General features: G+C 39.4%; 1 protein-coding gene across 7 annotated transcripts in view; it reads right to left on the bottom strand.

Annotated features, from left to right (window-relative positions):
• The window catches only part of LOC136751117 (mitogen-activated protein kinase kinase kinase kinase 4), a 90,677-nt gene extending 66,419 nt beyond the window's left edge, over positions 1-24,258 (bottom strand). For 2 of the 7 annotated variants that reach the window (XM_066706441.1, XM_066706446.1), the window contains exons 1-2: positions 23,787-24,257; positions 23,413-23,478 (exon numbers count right to left, since the gene is read on the bottom strand). In XM_066706441.1, the coding sequence (XP_066562538.1) occupies positions 23,413-23,478; positions 23,787-23,843 (123 nt within the window). In that variant the 5' untranslated portion in view covers positions 23,844-24,257. Of the gene's footprint in view, positions 1-23,412; positions 23,479-23,786 lie in introns of all 7 variants that reach the window. The other 5 variants (XM_066706442.1, XM_066706445.1, XM_066706443.1 and 2 more) reach the window with 4 other exon arrangements.
• Positions 24,259-25,031: the final 773 nt, after the last annotated feature.

Here is a 25,031-nt window from a genome sequence, read left to right as displayed (position 1 = left end):
ACAAAAGGAATTTTCATGAATGTCTACCAAATGCCAATTTCTCCTCCATGCTTTTATCATCGTTTTCTACACCTTAGTGTGGTTTTAAAATGCCCTGTCTAGATCTATAAATATGCACACCCCTATTTTTTTATTTTTTTATTCTTCTCTTCCTCGTGACAAGGGCAGTCCACAGTGTATGTGCTGTAACATTATACCTTTCTGTTTACAGTTAACGTTTAAGATGACCCGTTCTGATAAGAGTACAATATAGCGGAACACAACACTTCAGAACAGGAAATGCTTGTTGTCCAGGCCGTGCAGTAATACCCCACTGATAGAAACTGCTTTCCTACAACACAGTTGAGAGAGTTCAACCTCTCATGGTAAACTGACACTATTTTAAAGGGGGGATGGGACGGGTTTCTGCATTTAAGTAGTCACAAACAGGAAGCAGTGAAGAGCACAGGGGAAAGCTGTAATATTAATCACAGTTGTGTAGACCACTAAGACTTTACAGCCATACACAAGATTAATCGGAAGGGCCCAGGAGAGGTTATGCTGCACACGTGACCGAGCCCTTGGATCAGTGTTGTGGGATGGTAGGTGCCGTCCTGCCACGAATTCCAGCTGAGCGGTGGTCTCTTCCTTGTAAGGAAGCTACAATGTACTCGGAGTTAATGCAGAACAGTATCACTGTGCTGCAGAAGCAAATCTTATTTTTCTGTAAATGTCTATTTATTGTATTTATTTATTTATTTATTGATCATCTTTTGAAAGTCTGGTTTGGAAACTGTCACTCAACAGTGAGGAGCCCTTTGGTAATTTCAGCGAAAGAAAAAAGCATCCAATCAGGACAGGTTGTCTAGATGCTTCTCAAACTGTAATTACATTCATTACATAAGACTTTTTTTAGTTGCGGCCCCGCTACTTTTGTCAAGTCTGCTCACCACAAATAGCTCGGTGCATTCCCTAGGGCTTCAGGCCTTGATTATAAAGACACTCTACAATACTTGCAGGGATCTAACAACTCAACAGTGAGGATGTATATGGTTATAAACACTAGACAACAGGCTGAATATAGAGAGACTAAAATACAGTGCTTGTTATCGGACTACATGCAGCCTGCTTTCCAGGCAAGCTGGGTATCCTTTAAACTGTGATCCTGTCCTCCAAAACAACAAACAGGATGTGAGGAATTCACAAGTGTGGCTATTTTGTAAATGTACCACAAAGTTCATTTGACGGTGCGTAAAATACTCGCATAAAGCCCAAACTTAACAATGACCCCCAATGCAGTACAGGATTATATAGACTCCTGAACAATGGTGGAGAGGCTGTGCAAACAAGGTCTCACAAAAGTCACTCTGAAACAGGACACTCTTGGAGTCACTCGCCTTCTGCTAAAAGCAAACTCTAGTATTCAGAGCCATCCAAGCTGCAGAGTGACATTTAAATTAATATAATTAAACCTTAAAAGGTTATGGCAGGGTAAATTTCAGAAGTAAATCTCAAATCCTTATAAAGCACATTCTTCACATTAAACAAGCAAAAAGACATGTCAAGAGTTAATCCATTCTTAAATCAGATTTTATTTTCCCACCACTGCATATATAATTCCATGTTTCATGCAACTCAAGACGAAAATAGGAACATAATCTGTCACAGACTGGGACTTTTTCACATATATTCAGCAGTTATTTATCATAGAATGCTTGAAACTTGAGAAAAACGATGCCTGATCTGAGATTTGAAGGGTAATTTACTTAGCAGATACCCACAAAGACAGAAAATTTTACAAACCCATAAACACCAGTTCAGTTTGGGCATTCATTTTGATTTTGCAGTGCTTTTCTCCTTGAATTGCTACATGGCACCCATAATTCTGTTATACTCCCATTTCACATTACAGAAGCATAAAACGGAAGATACCTTTTTATCCACGTGGGCTCCATCACATCATGACGACAAGGAACATATCAAATCTGAACCCGTCCTTAATTTATTTTACTGAGGCAGACCAGCTCTTTAGCATTATGGATGCCTTGTTGTAAAAGACAAGGACACTCATTTGAAAAACAACTTAAGTTGGCAGAGCAAGAAGGTCACGTTTCTCATTCTCAAATTCTCCGTCTGCCTTTTTAAAGAGCAATACTATTCCGGCATGCTACAAACAATGTGCACTGGCAAGTGTTTAAGAAGTCTACACATGCTCCGACTGCACGATCTGACTCAACAGCATGGTCAATCATGAGCCCTGCAAAACAATATTTAATTCTCACTAGAATATAAATCTTATGTTGCACTGCAGAATGCAATGATTGCATCACTGCAGAAACCTCTCTCAAGCTAATTCACTCGGAGCTGTGTAACGCACTCCACTGGCTCCCAGATTCTAATCTGACCTCTCAAATTATATTTGTCCTAGAAATCCTCATTTAAACCTTCAACATCCACAAGCTGGCGTTTTCAATCACTTGGATGTTTTTCCAAAACATGTCTTTCACATACTATATACATGTGGTCTCAGATACTATATCGTCTCCATATTTATTTAATGCTTAAGTTTATATAGCTTATACCTTAGGGGTGGAGACAAAATAGTTGAAAATTAAGCTATTCGTTAATGATGAGTGAATCTAACATTCAAAACTAATATCAAAAATGTATATAATGTCTGTAATGTTGACTGGTGCTCTATGTAGCAATAATGAAGATTGGCTGGAGGGTGGGATTTGTTATTTGTCTGTGATTGGCTAAAATAGAAACTAAAGATGGCTACCTCACAGAAAAGTTCTACATGGAAATTAAAACATTTGTGTGTAGAATATGTGCAGTGCATTTAAAGTACCACAAATCTACAACTGCTATGTTAACCCACCTAAAAGCCAAACATCCTTCTGCAATGCTAGCAATGACAGAAAAGGAAAGAGGACAGACAAGCATGTTTCTGGTTTGATTTAACGTAGACCATTATTCTATATGTGGTAAGAAAACGTGAGAAAATAGCGTAAATCGTTTGGGTAGATAGTCCAATACATTTTGTAATTCACTCTTATGACCAAAAACACTGCCACAAGGACAATGTTAAAAGGCATTTGCATCACAGCTCACATTGCTAAACTAATTGAATTAAAATTAAAATAATAATTGAATAACATTTTAAAAGCAACTTTGGTCAGTCAGGTTACATCTGTAATTGCAAAATATTCAGTTCCTATGCACACAACTCTTCTGTAACTTTCATTGCCCAAATAAAAATGTATTCCTAATTAATTTGAAATTGTAATTAACGGGAAAAGGTTGTGACAATATCAGGAAACAATAACACTTGCTTTCAATGTGTCTGACACGAGATGCACAAGAGTTGTCAGGTATGCTTATTGCTGCGGTTACATTTCCGTAGGCCTCTTAATGGGAAGGTGTTTTTTACATAGCCCAATGTTTTTGAATGTTTATTTTACAAAGCTGTTACAGTTCTTGTGATAAATAAGTATTTTAAAATAAAGTTCAGAACTTACTGCAATTTGCAATATTTGGCACATTGCATTATTTTACATTTAAATGCAAGTCTTTTTTATTGGTGGCATCTATTCAAATAGTTGTCGATAACAGTTGTGGAGTTATCGTTAGTCAAAATATTTATCATTCACACTAATATATATTATAATACACAAAACATCACTGTTTGGAAATACAAACCATAAATGTCTTTTCAGGACACTTGGACCAACTTATTGAGCATTTCTGGCCTTTCAGGACCCAAGTTTAATTTAATGTTTAATTTCAATAGCTATACCATATTAAGTTAAATTTAAACTGATTAATCTGCTCTGCTAGATATTTCTGAAGCAGTGCACCTACCATTCTGCACACAAGTACAAAAGCCCTGGAAATGCATGTGGGTTCAGCCGTAGTTTTGCAGCACAGCTCTTCTGCATTAGTCAAAGGAGTAAACGAGAGCCAAGAATGTGGGATGTGTCGAGTTAAGAATATTCACAACTGAGTGGAAGCTGACATCCTGTTCCTCTCCTCTGGGTTTCAAATTGATTATGAGACAAACATTTAAAGCATAACACACAATTGTCCATTATACCTGTTCCTGTTTAAAATGAATAACAGTAAGGCAGTTCAGAAGTAAGAGCAACAATGTGCATCGAGTTTTCAGACAGAATTCTGGTCTACAGATGCGAAAAGCTTCTCCACATCACCACCAGCAAAAGTCAATACAAGCCTCCATTGTTTAAATGCATTTTAACACATTTAAGTGGAAAACACAGATATTAACTCTACGCTTTCCTAATCCAACCGTTTACATTCAAGTTGCGTGAAAAAGTATTTCACACCCTCTGTGATTTGTAATTAGTTAATTTTCATCCAATAGCCTACATTTAACCAGACTTCTTTAAGATAAACACAAAGCAGCTACAATATTGTCTACTGTCATTTCTCATCAGACTGGATAATGCACTTTTGTCAAAGCACTTGCCAAAGGCGGCCACGTATTAAATTCAGTTTCATAGAACAGTTGTTCATGGCACAGACTATATTAAATAACTTTAGATCCTTGCTAATATTTCAAAAGATTTGCAAATATCTTCAAATGCTGTCAGATACTACACCTGCCTCAGAATCTATAGATTAAAATGCACTTTCAACAGAATACAGCTACACAAACCTGGTAATAAAAGACAGCTCGGTTATGGTGAGGAAAGTAGCACATGAAAGGCACTGCCAGCTTTCTGAAAACTATATTTAGACGTTTCATGACAAAACATGTATGCAAAAAGCAACAGAGCAAGGCCAAAGAAAGTACACTGGATAATACTGAAAAAACACACTGCTGCGATTATCTTGTCAATCTGAAATTTCACTGGGAGGGTGGGGTAGGGGGTGCCAAAATTTCACAACATTATACATCAAAAAAAAAAAAAAAAAAAAAAAAAGTTGCTATTTTCACCCAAGGAATAGGACGTAACCAGAGGAACCAGTACCGAGCTCCAGAACCCAGCAGCACTAAGGAAGAATGTGCCCTTATTTACTTCAGGCTCTTGGCCTTTTTAGTAAACCATTGGGAAGACAGTGAGAAACTGAGGCAAAGTCACTATATCCTCTGCTCCAGTTAGGCAGTTTCAATTTGTAGCTGCTGTGGAAAAGTCATTTAATTTGTACTTATGCAATGGGTCTGGTCTGCTCCTGCATCAGCAATGTCATTACTGCCCTGCTTTCCCCTCCCACCAGGACCGCCCCCTGTCTGACCTCCTTCCTATGCAACACCCATCACATCCAAGAGAAAGGGAGACATGATTTGTGAAGCACATGTTTAAAGGACCTGGGCCTCCCTCATCTCAGGCCTGAAGTCAATCGCTGAGAAACCAGCAGATACTCTCCTCGTACCAGAAAGCATCTCCTTGATATGCAAACCCTGAAGTCACATTTCTCCACTAGCGCCAGACCATGTGCTCCCTCGAAAAAAATGCCTCTGTTTAGGACATGCTACACGAAGTTGGTTGCCAGCTTTAAGAGGAATCATGCTGCATCAGAAACCAGCCCAGCATTACAAGTGCAACAGATAAAGTAGAGGGATATATATTTAAAAAAAAAAATTCAACTGCTCAAATAAAAAACGCAGACATTCTTCTTTCAGACATACAGGCATTTCTCATAGCTCTGGTCTGGAAGACTTTTTTTTTTTTTTTAAATCAGACTGATTACTAGCTTAGGAGGATAGATCCTGCATTCAGGGATGCGTTTAATTAATCAATATATGCCCCAGGATGCAAGACATATAGTAGGGCATGTCTTCGAACAGCACTGGGGGTTAAAATATAAATAAAATTAAAAAAAAAGGCTACAGAAATAAGTTTGTTCTGTGAGCTGTAACAAAATATTCAAAGGAAAAGCCTGTTTTTTGTGTGTTTTTTTAATCATCTTTAAATCAATTTGAAGACAACAGAAGTGCAATACCCAAACATGAGCAATTGTGCCTGTTCATCTATAAGCACATCTCACTTGACCCACGGCTGCATTAGTCTTGTGACATTTTAAAAGCAATCCATGTGGTGTCTCAGCCTGCTGCAGACCTCATAAACCAGGAGGGCAAACAAAAGAAGCAGACAGATAAGCCAGGAGGAGACAATCTTTGGCTTGTCCAACTATCTTCGGCAGAAACCAAACACCCCCTTGTCCTGCTTGCTTTAAACCTACTGTACACCTCCCCCCAGCCCGAGAGCCGCATCGAAACACAAGACATTCCAGGAGCTCCTGATAACAGGCACACAACAACAGAGTGCAGTAACTGAACCCCGCTGCGGGGTGGGTGGCCAGTGCACCACAATCTGGGATCCACTGACCTCCACACATCAACTGTTCCACTTCAAGGGGTCCTCTGAAACAACTTTTTTTCACCCCCCACCCCCCTATGGAAGACCACTCCCTATTGTCTGTATGAGACTGATCTACAGTATACTCACATTGCCATTTTGTTTTTAAACAAATTAAGCACTTTTCTGTGTTTGTGAAATAAAAGCAGTAACACCCTACGCAACACTTTTTTGGGTGTCAAGCAAGTTACTGTTTAAATAATTTTCGATGTACACTAGAGGTAAAGATTGGAGGGGGGTCGGGTTGATTTTATTTATACAAAATCTGTAAAATGTACCATGCCTCCTCAAATTGTACATGATGTGGTCTGCATCAGCTGTAATTATTGTCCCTATAAGAGGACGTATTTTTGAAGGCTAGGCTACATGGCCAGGTATAATCAGGTCAGCAGTGAACTGTGCTAATATAGCATTATAGATACCTGCTGGCTCTGTCTGACTAGAGCCAATGCCACTACTATCCATGAATGAGAGGAAAGTAAATCACTGGGTCATTTGGTGAGCAGCCCATTAAGTGTTGTTTCACTTTCCCTCCAATGGGCACTGCGCATACATGTAAATATGCCACAAGTTTCCTTTTATTTCATAAGCCAAAACACTCACATACTCCAGACAGACCTAATTCTTATGCAAACATTAATTCTTTGCAAAATCAGTTCCTTCTCTTTCACATGACTGGCGATCTATGTAATAGTAAGCAGAAAGCTTTCCCAACGCCGTTACAGCACTGAGGTTGTAGTCCAAGGCTATGCGTCTATGTTCAGTGTTCACGGCTGTCTGGACCGAATCAAAAAGAACATGCAATTGATTGTGTACTGCACAACATAAAGACAAGTTCATTATTTGTCATCAGTTGGCAAAGATGTAATCTTAAAGAGAAAATGTCCATCATGCATATTTTGTACAGTATCTAATCACATTTTACACCACTCTAAATTTCCATGTAAATTTAATAATCCAAAGGATGTTTGACATTCTACATGGGACAGTGGTGCTTTTATCTGCATTACATTCCAGTTAAATCTGTTCAAGGGTGAACAAAAACTCTGTGCACGCTTTCAAAGAATGAATAGCATTCAACAATTATTTTATGCAAGGTTTTACAACATCCATCTTACTGCTTAACAGACAGCAACCCACAAAGAAAATTATAATCTTGCTAAAACTTCCAAATTAAAGACTGTCAGATGATAGCGAGTCAGATTCCTATCACAAGCACACATGCAATACAGTGAATTCACGGCCATAGTACCGTCACGACAACAAACAAGACCAGAAATTACAATAATGCGCAGGAAAAGTAGGAAACTGATTTACAGAAACCCTTTATTGAACAGCCTCCTGTACGCAATGCATTTTAAAACCTAAGCTTCCCTCAAGCACATTAAGTCACATCTGTGGAGTGTTCAATTTATCACCCGTGAGGGCCAGCGGTAAAGCAGCATTCAATCAGTAGCATGTCAGTCTCCATACTGGTTTACCATCCCTGTGGCACATAGTGGCTAAAAGCATAAATCTACCTCCCCAGTGCAATGCAAGGTGTCTGTCCCAATCAGTTTTCTGGTGCATATCTCCTTTCCTCTCCATGTTTAAACACCAGCGCAGATCAGCTCATGGCAAAATAATCCAGACTACAGGTCACCTCCTCCTCCTCCTCCTCGCTTGAGGCCCATATGGTACAAAACTAGTTAGAGAAGAATGAAACAGCTTGCAATGAGCAGATACTCTTCCCTTACACCGGTAACAGATTGGGCCTTGAAGGAAAGCAGAGGTATGGTTTTGCCTGGGCCTGCTCTGGGGAAAGAGCACAGACGCAGAGAGAAAACTGGATGCAATGCAGAAACAGGCTGAGAGCTAGGAAATCCTAACCTAAAGGGAAGACTGCAGAATTCAAGAGACTTAAGGGAGCTTGCATGCCTCTTGCATCATCTACTATACTACCATCCATTTCATCACCCAAACACTTGCTTTCATACCAATGATGTCATTCCTTTTGCTTATCCTATCAGAAAACCCATAATGCTTAATATGAACAAACCTTCTCCGTTTGTTTTGAAAAGAAAGATCTAAATGAATAAAAGAGCAGAACAGAAATGGAAAGGGAAATGTTTAATACAATTGCTTATGAATGTAATTACACATTCTGAGGAAGTTTAAGTTTTCAAAGCCGTCTGTCCAGCTGTACTTATAAACAGAAAACGACATTTCAGATTATCAAAGACCAAAATCCAAACTAAGAGAGCACTTTATAATTTTTAGAAATCCTAGTTAATATGATTCAAAAATGGTAGGAAGCAAAATTCTAGATGGTCTGCTAAAAATAAATGACCAACTAGGCCTACAACTTTGAAAAAACACTGCTGTCTGGAATTCAGGCAGCCATGCTCATTTTATTTGTATAAGCCATCTCTGTATCTAAGAATATGAAGCTATGCTAGATTACTTGTATCACCCTAAATTAATGAACTAGAAACTAAACCATGAGCTAGGTATCTGTAGCCAAGCACAAACTGCTGGAATAAAACAAGCTTTTAACCTGAATTCCAAAAAGCAGCAACTCCAACATCGTCCTAAACTTAAATATATAGGCCTATCAATATAATATACTAAATGTCCTTGACTTGTCCACATAAAAAACATTTAAACCATTTACTTTGGCTTTATACACCTACAGTTGGGATACAACAACAGGAAGCATTTCAGTAATGTAGAGAAAACATGCACTGCTTTTCACATAGAAAAACAGGCATAAGTGCAACATTTAAAATATTTAAAAATCACTAAACCTGCACAGGATTTAAGAAGTAAATCCTAGCACTTCAGGGACAAAAAGTCCGATTCTGGTTTTACAACAATCAATATGTAGAGTCTCAAAGAGCTGAAAAAACATCAGCAGGGAGTGGAATCACACGTTTCGGATGGCGGATGAGAACGGTCTAATTTGCAGTAAAGATTAGTTAAAGGAGCAGTGCGTGTTTCTGCCGAGAGGAATACAATTTTGTCAGCTGTCACAAAGCTCTCCGTAACAACCAGAGCACGGCAGGCTACCAGTGGATATAGCAGGCGCTCAGTCCATATCCTGACAGCCTGTGTCAGCTTCCTAAACCTTCTGACGTTTCTCTCGAGTCGCCAACTAAAGACCCATTAACCTCTTCATTGCCGAGGACAGAAACTGTGGCCCTTCATTTCAGTACATTAATTTACAAAATAACTATTGGCTGGCTGACAGCAGGACAGTTCTGAACTTGGAAATAAGAAAATCATAATTACCACACGTATTCAACTCATGCAATCTTTAGTTTCACCTCGGGATGTTTAATAAAATGTAATTTAATAGTTTGTGGATACAGGTATGCTGTCCTTGTATTCCTGATCTTAAGCCAAAAAGGACAAGTGCCACACAGACCTCTCCATTGTCTATGCAGTGCTGCCTTTAAAAATATATATTCAAAAGATAAACAAACATTCACAGGTCCTATAAACAGGAAACCACATTGGTCACCCTCAGTATTGAAAAGTTTAACGTGTTTAAAGACAGCTTCCAAGAGGTTAACTCTTTCATACTCCAACTGGATATGACATCTGATTCTCAAATTTAGTCTAAAAATAGAAATCAATCCCAGCCTGCCTGATAGGTTGCCATGGGACTAAACAACTGTGGTTGCCAAGGGCTTGTTTTATTCATTGCAAGACTTAAGACAGTTTACTTGATTACAGTGGAGAAGCCATCAAAAGGGGTAGAAGAACACTGATCAAACTGTAGCAATTCCCTAGCTTTTCTATATATTTCTGTTTATGGTCTAGTTTGCAGCTATGACATGCCAAAAAATCACCACAGTGTATTCCAAAGACAAAGCGAGGTCTTCTTTTAAAAGAACAAGAGAGGTCTATGCTTTGCTTGTGGGAATCTTCTGACCCTGACCGAGAGCAGTTCATGGCAGCCACATATTTAAAATATATAACTAACGCAGGGCCCCAGGAGACCAGCAGAATGCCTATAATAAATGTAGGGCTGGCATGTTGACTCACATTTTCCACATCAAAAACTGACTCTCAGATTTCAAGGCTGAGAGTCAAATTCCCTCTGTAACACAGTTAATGGTTTAAGACATTGCAGAGAATCCAGCTAACAGCCTGGTCACTCCAATCAAACCTCCACCCCCGAACAGGACTGTATATCTTCAGGGTAGCACTTTTAGCCCCGTCCCCCTGAAGAGGCTGTAAATTGGGTAACTAACTTTATTTCTATAACATTTCATTTCAAATAAAAACACTGTAAACAGCAGTTGGCATCAAGGAAGAGAATTCGCACATAGGGTCCAGAGCAAAACTCTGACCTACCTGTGAATCACAATTTACAAAACCTGTACTTAACCATGTCTTTACTTCTAAGTATGTAGGTCAAAACTGCGATCTGGTCCTAGGCTGAGGTCACAGGAATCTAGGTAAAAAATAACCAAAACAATTGTAGATGGATTCCACTAAATAGTTTCAAATTAGACTTCACAAAAACATTTGAAGTGTTTCTTTCACACCAATGTCACTGCTGCTGGGATAACATTTATTCCACGCAAATTGAAGGGGACAGAAGCTGCACAATAGTACACAATTCAGCAACTACACTACTTTTAAATTAAAGCCGGACACAGTATAATTGCAATAACACCCCCTACCATCCTAATATATCAAGTTACAAAAGTTATAACTCTCTTACTCTAACCAAACAGATCTCTCCTGGCAGTTCAGTAGCTGTGAGGCACAACTAAAATCCTGAAGTTGCAAAGAGGTTTCACATGCAGTCTCTTACACTCTAATGCGGGGTGACCATGAACGCTGGCAGGGATTGTGCAAACAGTTCCTCTGAAGGCACATAGGGAACGGACTACCCGTCCCAGGAAACCAGAAAATTCACAGATTTTTCTATATGGCCATTTATGAATAAAGGATCCTATAAATCAGTAAATTAACTCACTCAGTCTCCTTCATAAAAAAGTGTTCCGTGCCCCTTTTTATTCAAATTTCAATAAAACACCTGAAGCTTTCCGTTGGCAATTGCCAGCTGGAAGGAGGCCAAATGATTAGTCCTCCAACCTCAACTGAAGTAAAGCAAACTGCTCCAGGTTACAGACACGGTCTACACCTGTCTCCTGTGCAACTGTAATATCCCATCATGTTCAGAAGCTTAACCGTCAACAGCAGATCTGGATGTTTTTTCTTTCTTTAGTAGTACTTTCTACGGAGGAAAATTTTAATCTTAAATCATACGTGACTGAATTTGTTAGCCTGAATTCAAATCTAATCTTGAGTTATTCATACCGATTAATGTCGGAGTTAGTAAGGATTACCAGTCCTTGACTCCTATTGATTTCTAAAAAACATTATGTGAATGATGTGCACGTCAAAACTGCAGGGGATACACAAAATCTTGTCATATGCAAATAGATACTCCTTTATGGCACTACAGAGGTAGCAGTTTGGGACACTTCCCTGACCCAACTCCAAATTTCCCCACCTTAAATTTCTACAGGGTACAATATCTGGAAGGTAAAACAGCAAACTAACATAAAAGCACAAAATCATAAACAACATATGACAAAAATATTTTTCAGTCTGCTCAGCAGGAAAAAACTTGATCTTTGCCTGAGCTTGTTTCTGCTGCTAGGGCGTGGTGCACAGGTAGACCGTTTTTATTTGTTTTGTTTTTTCCAAGTGGTTGAGTTTTACGATCCTTTGCTTACATCACAGCTCACTCTGGAAAGAGCAGTGTAGTTGTGAGATTACTGGTAAGCAGTACGTACAGCAGGTGTCATAGCGCTTACTCCGAGTCTCCTGGCCTGCCCCTGTACTAGAGACCAGGATTCTACAACACTGGTATGTATGCAGAAATATGAAGACGCTTGGCAGCACATTTTAGGGAAGTGATTTTATTTTAAATTCAACAGCATCCACATCTTGAATGACCATCAACTACTGCCTCCACTCCACGTCTAAAGCCTACACTTCTTCAGAATTGTAATATTTTAAGAAGGATTTTGTACTGTCACCACACCAACTTGGAGAAAAAAGATATGTTTGATGCATAACAAGTACAAAACACTTTTTTCCCTTTCAAGGTTAAATAAATGTTATTGTTTTTTTCCCATTGCAATTCATGCCCAACAGGTTTACAGTCACCTGCAGTAATGTAGAGGATAATCTGAACTGAGCTTGAAACTTTCTTAACCTGTATATCTTTGGGTGCAATGTTCCACTTAAATGAAAAAAATAGGGACATTTAAATTGTTAATTAAATGTTTTTTCCCAGTTTAATATAGTTTTCCTCATATTGTAGCAATCTGGACTGTAATGTTAAGTGGAGGGACTGCAGTGTATTCATGCGTGTGTGTGTGTGTGTGTTGTCAGATCTGTGAGTTGGGGCAGGTTTTTTTGGTATCTGAGTGGGGAATAATTGAAGTTTCCCGGTTCGAAGGTTGATCCCGCACAATGGTGGGGGCACTGTAATTGGGGGGAGGGGGGGGAGACAATCATGGGGAGCAAGGAGATCTAGGGGTGCCCCGGGCCCCATGAGGCAGAAGGTCTTTGGAGTGAGACAAAAGCTGTCCGAGAATAAATGTTGGGCACAGTAACCTCAATTCACCCTCTTATTATTTGTTCTCTTTAATCAGTGAATGCAGCTAGCTACAGAAAACGCTACAATACTTATATAAAAATAATCCACACCAATATTGTTAGGCGTTGTTTCATAGCCTTTATATTAAACACAAATCATGTCACAAGGATAAAAGCCACAAAGGAGACCGAGTTAGTGTTGTTGTGTGCAGTCAACCATTTAAATTAACGAAGATGCCTAAAGGTCTTTTGGAATTGAATGGGAACTTATTTAGACTCCCATCACCTGACTATACAACGAGACCAGATGTATACAAGCATGTGCCCCTTTCATCACTCCTCTAACTTCATTACCAAAAGGGAGGTAGAGAAAGGTCAAATTTCACTTTTTGTTTTCAATACCACATTTACAGCATCATATAAAACCACTAGGAAAATGTTTTCGAAAACAGCGATTGTAAGCACTGTGATGCTGATCCCAGAGGTCTACAGGAGACTTCTAGCACAGGGACTGAAGTATGTACCAGTGCTGCTGTCAGCAGCAACAACAAGCCTTCACACAGTATTAGGAAGTCATGTGAGGAAGACAAGAACTGCATCATTTCAGCAAATCCTAGAATGGCCTGAATATACATGGGAATATTTTCCATCATCTTCATCTGTAATAAATCATAAAGGATACATTACATAAATCTATGTAACAAGTTGCATACATTTTTATAGACCAACTAATTCACTAGATCCTTCAAGGCCCATTAAAAAAAGAGCAATTTAGCAAAATGTGAGTTAAAACAGTAGCTTGGTAATTTAAAGGATTGATGTCTATTACAGATCTGCACAATCTGTCAAGTATGGCATGTTATTTTAAATGAATAAAAGAAAAGAAAAAAAAACTGCTCAGCATTTTAAGAAATGAACAAGATAATGCTCACCAGACCAGAGTACAAGAGTCTTATATTTCAATTAAAATATACTCATCCATTTCTACTAGAAAAAACACAGGCACATGAAATTTAATTAAATCCAGATTTTGTAAAGAAATCAACTGCATTTTGGTACTTTTCATTAGAATTTGTTTATGTAAAAATAAGATTACTGAAAGGATTTAGTCATACATGCAACTAAGACTACATAAATCATTTTCATAGAGGCAATCTGCGTTTAATGGACCGTCTTAATATCAACACCACAGACACCAGTATCATTAAGGTAATGATTGTTAAAATCTTTCTGGAGCAGATCTACAGAATGTTTTTGGCACAGTCTCTAACACGAGAGAGGGAGGGAGTGCTTTTACCAATTAAAGTACGTCTGGAGTTTACAGAAGTTTGGCACACCTTACTGTATCCAGCACCATTTGCATTAACAACACACTACACAAAGTATTAAAGAAGCATGACTGCAGAGTAACAGATTAGTAGAGCTGGTTATCTTTCACCTCAGTCTGTCATTTCAATGAACTGGACATTGGATAAAGCTTTGGGAGACTCCTCTTCAGAATACAAAATAAAAAAAAACTGCATCCACACACACACTCGATGGATCTGCCTTCCATCTGGAGCCCAACACAGGGAGAGAAGAGAAACGAATAAGAGCAAAGTGTGAGTGAGTGTGTATGTGTGGAGGGGGGCTGTGCTCCTGGGAGTTAGTATTCTGCCCAGCTACAAGAGAAGCTGTTTGGTAACCTAATCAAATCAGAATCGACTACTGCTGTCAGGTGATACACTGTACAGATCCTCCGAAAAGTGGAACCTGTTGTTCTTACAATACATTTGTAGGAATACAAAGAACAATTCTGTGGAATCTCTTGGGTCTTTAGCCAATGGAGTATATAGCACAGATATTTTCAAAGTTTCTGTGCTGAGAGTGGAAAACACACAAAATACAAGAATGAGCAAAGTCCAAAATGTGACAAAAATGCAAAAGGGCAGGGACTTCAACACTCTAGGAACACAATCAACATGTTCTGATGCCTCAACATTGCATTTGTTACAAACATATTTAAAGCTATGTAGGTATATTCACACAGACACAAATAGAGATTATACATTGTAGTAAAGTCACTGATGGTTTTGAACAGCTGAAGTTGACTTATTTATTAAATCAACGTATAAATGCAGAAAGGAAATAAATGCTTGGCCATGAGAACAATGGAAACTATCCCAGAAATATAACAATACAAAATCATAAACTACATACAACTATAAAGGAAACTATCCTATGACAAACCTTTAGAAATTATCAGTCATGGTTTCTTAAAAAGGAAGTGGAAATGTTTTTACAGATCTGAATCACAAGGATACACATCCTTTAAGTGTAAAACAGAGAGCAATAAGTTCTAACAGGTTTAAAAAATGTTACAAGTTTATTCAGTAAAGTGGTTTCAGTCAATTTGGCAATTAACAGGCTGTGAGTGATGTAACAACAGGATGAAAAATAAGCTGATTAAGAGAATAAGCAGGAGCCAGTTACAAGTTTAAAATCAGAGTTTTACCACAATCTTTCTCCTATTACCGAGATTTTAGACTGCACATCTTTGTTTTGCCTATAATATAATATTTATGTTCATCAATAAATGAAAACAACATTACCTCTACCTAAAGTTACCCAGAACCAGGATCTTTGTTGTTCAACCCCACTACAGAGACAAGGCGTGCGGTCATCAAGATAAAATAATATCTTACAGGCTTAAATGGCTTGCGTTACATTTCAAAAATGACAGTTAATATCCCCCGTGACAAAATATTTGTTTAAAGGAAGGAAAAAAATATAAGGTTTTCAATTAAATACAGTAACACAAATGCACAACAGCTGTTCAAAACACACATCTCCCTGTTTGTGCATGGCCTGTCCAGATGGCCCTCATACAGTAGCTCTTTTAAGCACCTTCTTAAACCCTGAAAGCCACCCACAGCTCAGACTCTACACAACTGTTATCTAGTTCATTAAGAAAAAAATATATATATATTGCAAAACATTCTGAGACTAGATCTCATCCTAGTGCCCTGTTCCTATCAGTGAGTTGAGTAGCACATAGCCAGAAAGCAGGAGCTGCTCATATCCTGAGACGTCAATTGTCAGGCCACTGTGCTTCAAGGCCTCAGTCTATAGGCTATATAGATCAATGAATTTGGGTGGGGAAAATCTCCACTGTGGCTTTCAGAGCAAGAGCTGGAGGAGGGGTAAGGGAGGACCATATCTAATCCTACTAACCTTAACACGAGACAATACAGATTTGTTAATAAAGCAAATTTTCTTGCCACAAAACCAGTTTAAACAATAAGAGGAATACATCTCTACACTTCCCCTAAGCATGATCTGGGATCCATCAACTGAAAATGTGTAGCTTGGTCTCAAAGAACAAATACAGGATCGGTGCCAATAAAAAGTTCAGAAAGAAATATAATGTACTGATGGCATTTTCTTTATATCAGCTCTGAGAATGCAACCATTACTTTCGTCTGATATTCAACCCATGAAATTAACATTCCTCCCACAGTGACAAAAATGATGTAACTTGAAAGCCAGAGCAATGGTTATGTACTCCAGACCAAATTAAATCGACACCTCAGCCAGTCGGAACGATGACATCAGACCACTGTTCAAAACCGCACCTTGGGAAATCTATTTGTCACCAATACCAAAACCTAAAAACTGGGCCATGGCAGATTTGGATATGCCTGAGATTCTCATCTTCACAATAAACAGTTCAGCTCTACACCTCAGTTTTTTATTAAACCATTTGCGTTGTCATTCTCTAGCGTTTGATTACAAAAAAGGCCAGAAACTGTGCAGTGGAGGTGGGGGGGTTGCATTAGTATTTTTATACTATATGTATAGGTTTTGCATGCTCTATTTAAGTATTCATTAAAATCTGAACAAGCATTAGAAAAACTGCTTCAAACTTAACTACCGAGTGTGACACACTGTTGTACAAACAGTATTAATTTAAATCTAAAAGGGGATGCAGCTTTCCCACCACTTTCTCCGATATGTACACCTGTACAAAAATACTGAAAAATAGCCATTTCTAAGTGAAGCGCTGGCATCTTTCAAGGCACATCCGGAACATTAAACTGTGCAGCAGATGGGCCCATCATAAAACACTGTTTTAATGAAGACATGGTAAGTAAGTGTGTTATATAATACTTCACATTATACAGGATTATACAGGAAAACAACCTGCTGAAAATAAAATTAATGCCTGGGCTGCACTTGGGGGGAAAAAAAAGAAAAAGCACATGCTTATTTTAAAAATATATGAACACGTGCAAATAAGTATTGCATGAACACACCACTTCCTATGGGATTTTCCATCATCTCTATAACGTAATCATAATGCTTTGAGCAGCACAGGAAGATGAGGAGCATTTAGCCCTCAGCCAAGAGAAGTGGCACCAATCAGTAATAGGAGGCTCAAGCTCATGAGGATTCTCCTGGCAGGTGGTCAGACTCCAGGCCAGTGGCTGGGAACGGGGGAGGCTATGGCGCTGACAGCGAGCGCCGACGATAAATTAGGCCAATAGGTAAGCGCCAATAAAAACACACTCTGCTGGAGCAGTAAGGCCACAGATAGGAAGATCTTTACCCTTAATCTGCAGAAATCTCTTGTGAACACAACTAAAATCTGGGAAGATTTCTTATTTCCCCCCCCCCTCGCTCTTTAAGCTCACATCTGTTGCTGTGCTGCAGGACTGTCTGCTGCGTAATCAGTGCCAGTCAGCCCCCTCTTAACAGTAAGTCATCATGAATCAGGAATAAGGCACAATAGCCACAACCAAGAGGAACCAAAACCTACCCCTTTCCTTCCAGTGTGTTATCGGTGCTACATTTCGTTTCAATGCCTTTTGAAGAGTGCTTCACTGAGAATGTGTGACAGCAACATGGCCATAGGGAGATAAGAGTTCAGCAGTCCTTAAAACCAGCTTAGGACAGGTCATCCACTTAGGGAAGGAGATGGTTATTCAACCTCAATACTTAACCACAGGAAGGATAACCTGGTTCAGCACCCTCCAAATAACACGGTCTGTAAAGGATCCAAATAGTGTGGGTTTCCAAACCAGACAAACATCCGAAGGGAGATAAGCCGATACCACCACTTAATTTCCACTTGATCTAATTTAAACCCAGGCTTACAGGTTCGCCATAGGAGTAGCAGAATCTTGGCCTCTCCCCAGGCCCATTGACGGACAATCTAAGAAAAGCATTTACAATTGTGGTTTTCCTGACTGAAACACCTCAAGTTCCTCTAGCCTACATCAAGAGACGCAATCTACAACCTTCCAGACATGAGTACATATTCCCGGAACAATCAACCCAGCTTACTCCGAAATCACAAGTTCAGAGGGACGGTTGAGTCAGCATGCCCACAAAACACAAAATATTGGCCCTGCTGGGTACGGAGTATGATAAACCAGGTCTGTGGAATGAGTAGTAACATTAGCCATACAAAATATAGGCTACTGAAAAAACCCTGTTAAAAAAAAATGTTGCGGGCAAATGCAGAATCAAAACAATAAAATAAGATCTCCACAGTAAAAATGCCAATAGGCGAAGCAGAAATATCTGGTTCTAGGTGAAGGTTTGGTTCGTACATTTTTAACGCTATGAACGTCCTTCTCTGAATCAAGAAAGTGGTGGTGTATGTAAAGAATGCATGGCACAAACCTCACAGCCGAAACACATAGGGAAATAATGCTCTCTCTAGTATAAACTTGAAAAGGTCAAGCAATTGATGTACACGGCGATGTGTTGTATATGCAATACAGGAATGTAGGCCTTGGCCCAGCTCTGGAAAGCGTGCAGGAGAATTTAGGCACCTCCCAGCATTGGCATCAGACTTAGGCACTGGCAGACGGGGGCAACATGAGCCAGACTTTGAGTTATGTGGTGCATGGAAATAGGGTATCACCCACAGCTTGTTAGAAAGTAATGCCCAGGGCCTTCACAAGATATTTAACAAAACCATATTCTTGCTCTCTGTGAGATCAGCTCTTAAGACAGGGCAAATAATGTTAATGTGAAGTACATGAGCCAAAGATACTGTCAGACACCCCCACACGACACACACACACACACAAACACAAACACACACGATCCCTCGATAGCCACAACCACATGTCATGTATTAAGAGTAACAAGTATATGTAACTTGACCATATGCAAGTCTCAGACATTAACTGAATCTGATAGTGGAGCACCAGGTTTGGTTTTTAAACTGAATATCGAATTAACATTTTCAATGGCCATTAAGAATCTAACAGTTAATACCCCAATTGTTTAAAATTTGTAAGGCTCTTTGTTCATGACTGAGCAGTTTACAATATTCTTTCTGTTATCACATAAATGTGAATTCATAGATGCATATTTGTGTAATTGCCTGTATTTCAAATCACTGAAGCTGAAAGGCGGCAAAGATTTCACAAGTCTGATAAATTGGAGACGTATGTAGCTTTACACATTTCCTGCAAATGAAAAGAAACTGGCATTTGGCTTGTACTGAGATGAGGTTTAACTCAAGATTCAGTGTCACTTTGAAAACACCTTGCTTAAAAAATAAAAAATAAAGTGTCTTAAAGTGTTAAGAAGCAGGATGGAAATATTGAATTTGCTTCGGTAAATGAAAACGAACAAATGCAGAGAAGCCCAATTCAGCTCAACCCATTGAATACTATGCAGGTTTATCAATTACTCCAATACCTAAGCAGGATCTTTCCTCTGGAGGGTCACTACAATTTGGGGGATTCAAAATAATGTTCCAAATATTGCTCCTGAACACATTCAACAATATCACATCAAATGCCTAGTTCAGAAAAAAAAGAAAAGAAAAAAACAGGAAACCATTTATGTTATAAACATCTCTTCCTCAAAATATATATAGCAGTCTAATTATGTGGTAACAGAAGAATCACACAGGGAGGGGGGATGCCTTATAAAAACCCTGAATTCGGATGAAACGCTAATTTATTGAATTCAAAACTTGTTTTAAACCCAGCAACTCAACACTTTAAACAAACTACCAACAGCTCTAGCATGCCATGGCAATCTAAACAAAACATCTTTGTAATAAACTGGTTAAAGTCTGGGCTTGGGCAGCTGTCGTTAACCCAGCTGCAGTACAGTTTAGTCAAACTTTGCATTTGCCACACTGAAAGATAAAGACACAGTGAACAATCAAAGGGCTTCATTGAGACCAGGTTCCTGTTCCTGGAGCACAATAAAGCACAGGGTCTGGCAAAACAGGGACAATGTGTGGCATTGAGAATTGTAACGTGTACTTATTCAAACTGACACTGTTCAGAGGGCTACAACTGAAACTCGAGGGAGGCAAATGCTTAGAGAGAAGATTGGCAGTGTTTGCGTGACTATTTTCATGATAATGTATATTCCAGAAGGCTAAGTTCTTAATTTTAATGTGTGCAAGTTAAGTCTTACCGAGTAATACATTTTTAATTTTAAAAACACCAGATGAATCCGCAGCATGACTACACTATGAGTTACCCAAGCCTTGCTGTAATAGGCTACATCTGCACAAAGTATACCTAGGCCTACATTTTACCTTTCGTCCTGTTTTTTTTTTTTTTATTATTATAATTTGTATTGATTGTCCAAGTGTGGAGCACAAATGTCCATTCCATTAATATATACTACTATATTATTAGACTTGATTTTATTTGATTAAATCACCTGGAAAAAAACACCTTCCAAGCAATATTTATTTTCCAAGACACATTAGTAATAGGGACAATACAAAATCTAATTACAGGCATATATGATGACTTAATCAAAGTTTGTGTTGTATTAGAAGCCAAATGTAATTGGTATTAAGACATGTCCTGTGCAACACTTTTCCTGATTTGGCTAGTACTTTCATGTTTAAGGAATTGTGATGTAAAACCTGCTTGATTAGTCTTGGGGATGATTTCCACTGTACGATTGGTTAATTAGTAGAATAAATATCTTACTAGTTCACAGAGCTCTTGACTGGAAGCAGTAATGAAAAAAAAGATGTGCTTTCAATGTGCAGTGCAATTTGAACCACATTTTCATTGTTTTAATTTAAACAAAAAAAATCAACTCCTGGCACTTGCCTAATGTGCGAAGTTATGCATTTGACGATGTTCAAAACAAAAGGGGTTAAGAAATATAAGAACAAACGAGAGGAGGCCATTCGACCCATCGTGCTCATTTGGTGTCCATTAATAACTGAGTGATCCAAGGATCCTATTCAGTCTGATTTTAAATGTTCTCTGTCTTGAATGCCTTGAAGCCCAATTTCCATTTGTGTCCCCAGGTGCGTGTGTCCCTGCTGATCTGGAAAAGCTCCTCTGGTTTGATGTGGTCGGTTAGGGATGGTACTGCAATTCCGCCCATCAGAAAGAAGTAAAACCCTTCTGGGTGTCCCGATAACTAAAGTTTTTCTTCTTCAAAACATGTTAAGGCTAAAAAGCTAATTGCTTTTCTAATCAAAGATTTTAAAAAGGAAAGGAACTAAACTACAACAATACATAGTGGGTACATACGCAGACGCTAAAGGGAAATGGAAACCAAAAACAGAAGATCAAACTTCTCACACATTCCAGCCACTGCAGATACCATCAACTCAATCCCAATTCTCCTGCAAACTCACACACAGACAACTCAACCTTTCAAAAGATTTAATAAACTGCCAAAAAATATGAACATTACACAGACTCACCATTCTGACAAAATGATACATTGATCTGACAAGCCCCCCCATTCTTGGCCGCCATCAATGATTGATCAAGACTTATTTTATTAGCTGTAGTATAAAAGGGTAATCAAATCCTCTAAATTAACTACCAATGGTTCTTAAGAATTATCTTAAGAATTATTCCACTTTTTCCAAAGCTGTCATTTTGTTTATCAAAAAGCATGTTCAGATTTAATTACAAAACACAGAAACAGCCTTGAACATCTGGAAAACATGGAGGACATGAAAATCTAATAGATAAATTAGGAATTAACCACACTTTCAGTAGGGTCCCAGACATGATTTCAGTCAGTCAGCACTCTCCTCACTGCCGTTGATGAAACACTATCCACAAAAGCAACGTGAAGGACTCAATTAAAGTGCTTTTCACAGCTATTCTGTTTTGTTTGCTCAGATATTGCTGTGGGGCCTCTTTACAGTCACAAAAAAATTGGTTGAATTCATTAGTAAAGGAGACAGAAGAAAAGCCAACACTTTTGCTAATAACTGTCATACAAGACAAACCCAGCATCCACTTTTGGCTACAAACTGACTGATCACATGACTACACACAACATATAGGTTTACATATTCTTAAGGAAGCATTAATACTTCAAGCTTTACCAGGATTTATAATACTTTTAGGACATTTGCCAATATATTTCGCTCTGCATTTACCTTTAAAGTTGTAAAGACAAGTACAATTCAAGTATTCAAGTTAGGTGGAATAAAGTGCCCTTCAAAGTAGTACATTAAAAACTGTTAATTAGTTATGCATATGCATGGCCTTAGGAAATGTGCATCAAAATATGAAAAATCTTAAAAACCGTGTATGGTGCCATTTTGCAACATTGAAAAATGTATGTAAGCTCCTGAAGAAAATGCACCCCTTTTGTGCTGAGATCATGTTGTTCATAAAAGACTCATTTCTACATACAGTAGGGACTTCAGTGTAAAACAAAAGACTCGCTTAAAATAACCTACAATCCTGTCCAGCTGCCTTTGAAAAAGCGTTGCATTCACCTAGATCCCATTACATGCAGTGAAAATAATAAAGCAGCACAGACTCCAAGTGCTGGATCAACACAGTCCAACCCATATTGCTTTTTTCTTCTCTCTCTCTCTCTCTCTCTCTCTCTCTCTCTCTCTCTCTTCTTCCCCTCCCAAGTAACACAGGCTCCATAACAGGATATGATGTACTACCACACATCCACTTCACAAGGCTATACATGGGTGTTTGCAAACAGGGGCTTCTTTCTTTCTGGGCTCCACGTCTATCTGCCCTGATCGCTCCTGCACACCCGTTAAAAGACTCAAAATAGGTTTATTAGCATGAAATCATAATTAAAAAAAAAAAAAAAACTATTCCATCGCAGTTAATGACACACACCCTATTGTTCACAAAGAGAAACGTCAAATCCCGTCGTGGAAGTGGGGGCTACAATCTAGTTTGGCTTGTGTTGACGTCACCGAAAATGTTCAAAGGCATAAAAATCTCAAAACACTCCCAAATACACCCCCCCCCCCCCAAAAAAAAAAAAAAAAAAAAGCAAACCAATGCCAGGAAAAAATAGATCAACCTCCCCCAACGCCTTAAAACAGATCTTATTCAACCACAACTGGCTTTGATGGGATCAGCACCTTAACATGCATTTTCATTTTTAACTATGTTTTTTATTCTTCACCACAAAAGTGCATGACAAAAACGATCTGATTTAGGAGACCAACCTTGTATACTTGTCCATAGGTGCCATTGCCAACCACCTCCACCAGTTCAAAAATCCCAGCTGGATCCTAAACGAAAAGAAAAAAAGAAAACCCAATCAATATCGTGGTGGACGAAAACAAAAAGCGTTGAAGTGTGTGTTGTAATTGTGGTAGATGCTAAATGCAGCTGTTGCGCCCTGTTTCCTCTGCACATGCCAATGCATTGCAAACAAAGGAAAGAGCTCAACTCCACACGGCACCCACCCCGTCCCCATCAGAAGCACAAATATGGCACTTTCCCTCGGCCAAACCGGCCACGGTCAGCCGCCACCCGTCCCTATTGTCTCGCCGGGGAAAACAGCCGCCTTTCGCAGCCCGGTCTCCGAGACACTCACCCGCAGAGAGGAGAGGTCTATGTCCACCAGACTTTTAGCCGGGGAGTCGTTCGCCATCTTTTAAATAATAAATACAAATCGCAGCGTCTTCCCTTCTTCCTTCAGGCGGCTCGTCTCTCCGCAGCGCCGCGTCTACTCATCGGGGAAGCGGCTTTCTCGGGCTGTCGTGTCGGAGCAGCTCGGCTACACCATGTTGAGGTGGCAGCTGGCGGCTCTGGGACTCCGGCGGAGGGAGGGAGAGAGAGAGAGAGAGAGAGAGAGAGAGAGAGAGCCGCACAAACACAGGAAGCCCGGGCGAGCTGAAGCGCACAGAGAAAAGGCTGGGCCCGCACTGTGGGGAGACTGTGCGAGGGGAAAGATGGTGAGAAAAAGTGAAAAAGAGCTCCTCCTCCTCCTCCTCCTGCAGGGAGAAAATGAACGGAAACACGGCCTTCAGGAAAAAAAACCAGAAAGCCAGCCGGGGAAGGTGCGTGGGTGCCGGCTCAGATCCCGGAGCGGCGGCGGATTCATATTCATGAGGGGTGTGGCTCATAGAGGGACGTTCATAACATAGGGTTTCAAATACTGAAGTGTGCAATACTATACAGCTGGAGGACATGAATGAATACAGGCGTTTGACCAGCAGCAGTGCTTTTAAAGACAGATAGTTGTGTGTGCACATTAATATTAGAATATATGACTGATTGACTTGACATTCAGATGCCCCTTCCTTCTTAACCAGCATCTCATTTTACACTTACAGCCCAGGCATTTCTCAAAACACTGTCATGTGCACAGAATTGGAGGTGCTTTCAGCAGCGTTGTAGTATTGACATGCAGCACAACTTTGGTCAAACTCACTCAAAAACAGTAATGGCTGTGAAATACTAGGGGGGGTTGTCTCTCGGTGGACAGATTTGCTGACCCACACATCTACAAATCCATCCAACAGTCTCTTGAGTCTTGATGCTGGTGTCCCTAGTCCCTAGTGTTGGGGGTGGTCATGATTGTTGTACCAGACCTCAGACCCCGGTGTTAACAGAATCACACTCAAACCAGCTATATATGTTTTTTCTCTATATTTGTATTCACTGATTTACACTGAAATATAAGATGTGTGTTCGGTAATGTTTTGTAGGCCCTTGATATGCATTGCCAGATAACCAGCAGTTTCTGGGACGCAGTGTTTGTGGTTGAATGCAGTTGACTAACAGTAATGAAGCCAAAATAATTGAGGCTATTTGTTGGCTAGGACACCTTGCATCT

Source organism: Amia ocellicauda, chromosome 6 (genome assembly GCF_036373705.1).
Source record: "Amia ocellicauda isolate fAmiCal2 chromosome 6, fAmiCal2.hap1, whole genome shotgun sequence".
Lineage (NCBI taxonomy): Eukaryota > Metazoa > Chordata > Actinopteri > Amiiformes > Amiidae > Amia > Amia ocellicauda.
The sequence above is the reverse complement of the archived record's forward strand: the minus strand, read 5'-3'. Positions and strand labels throughout refer to the sequence as shown.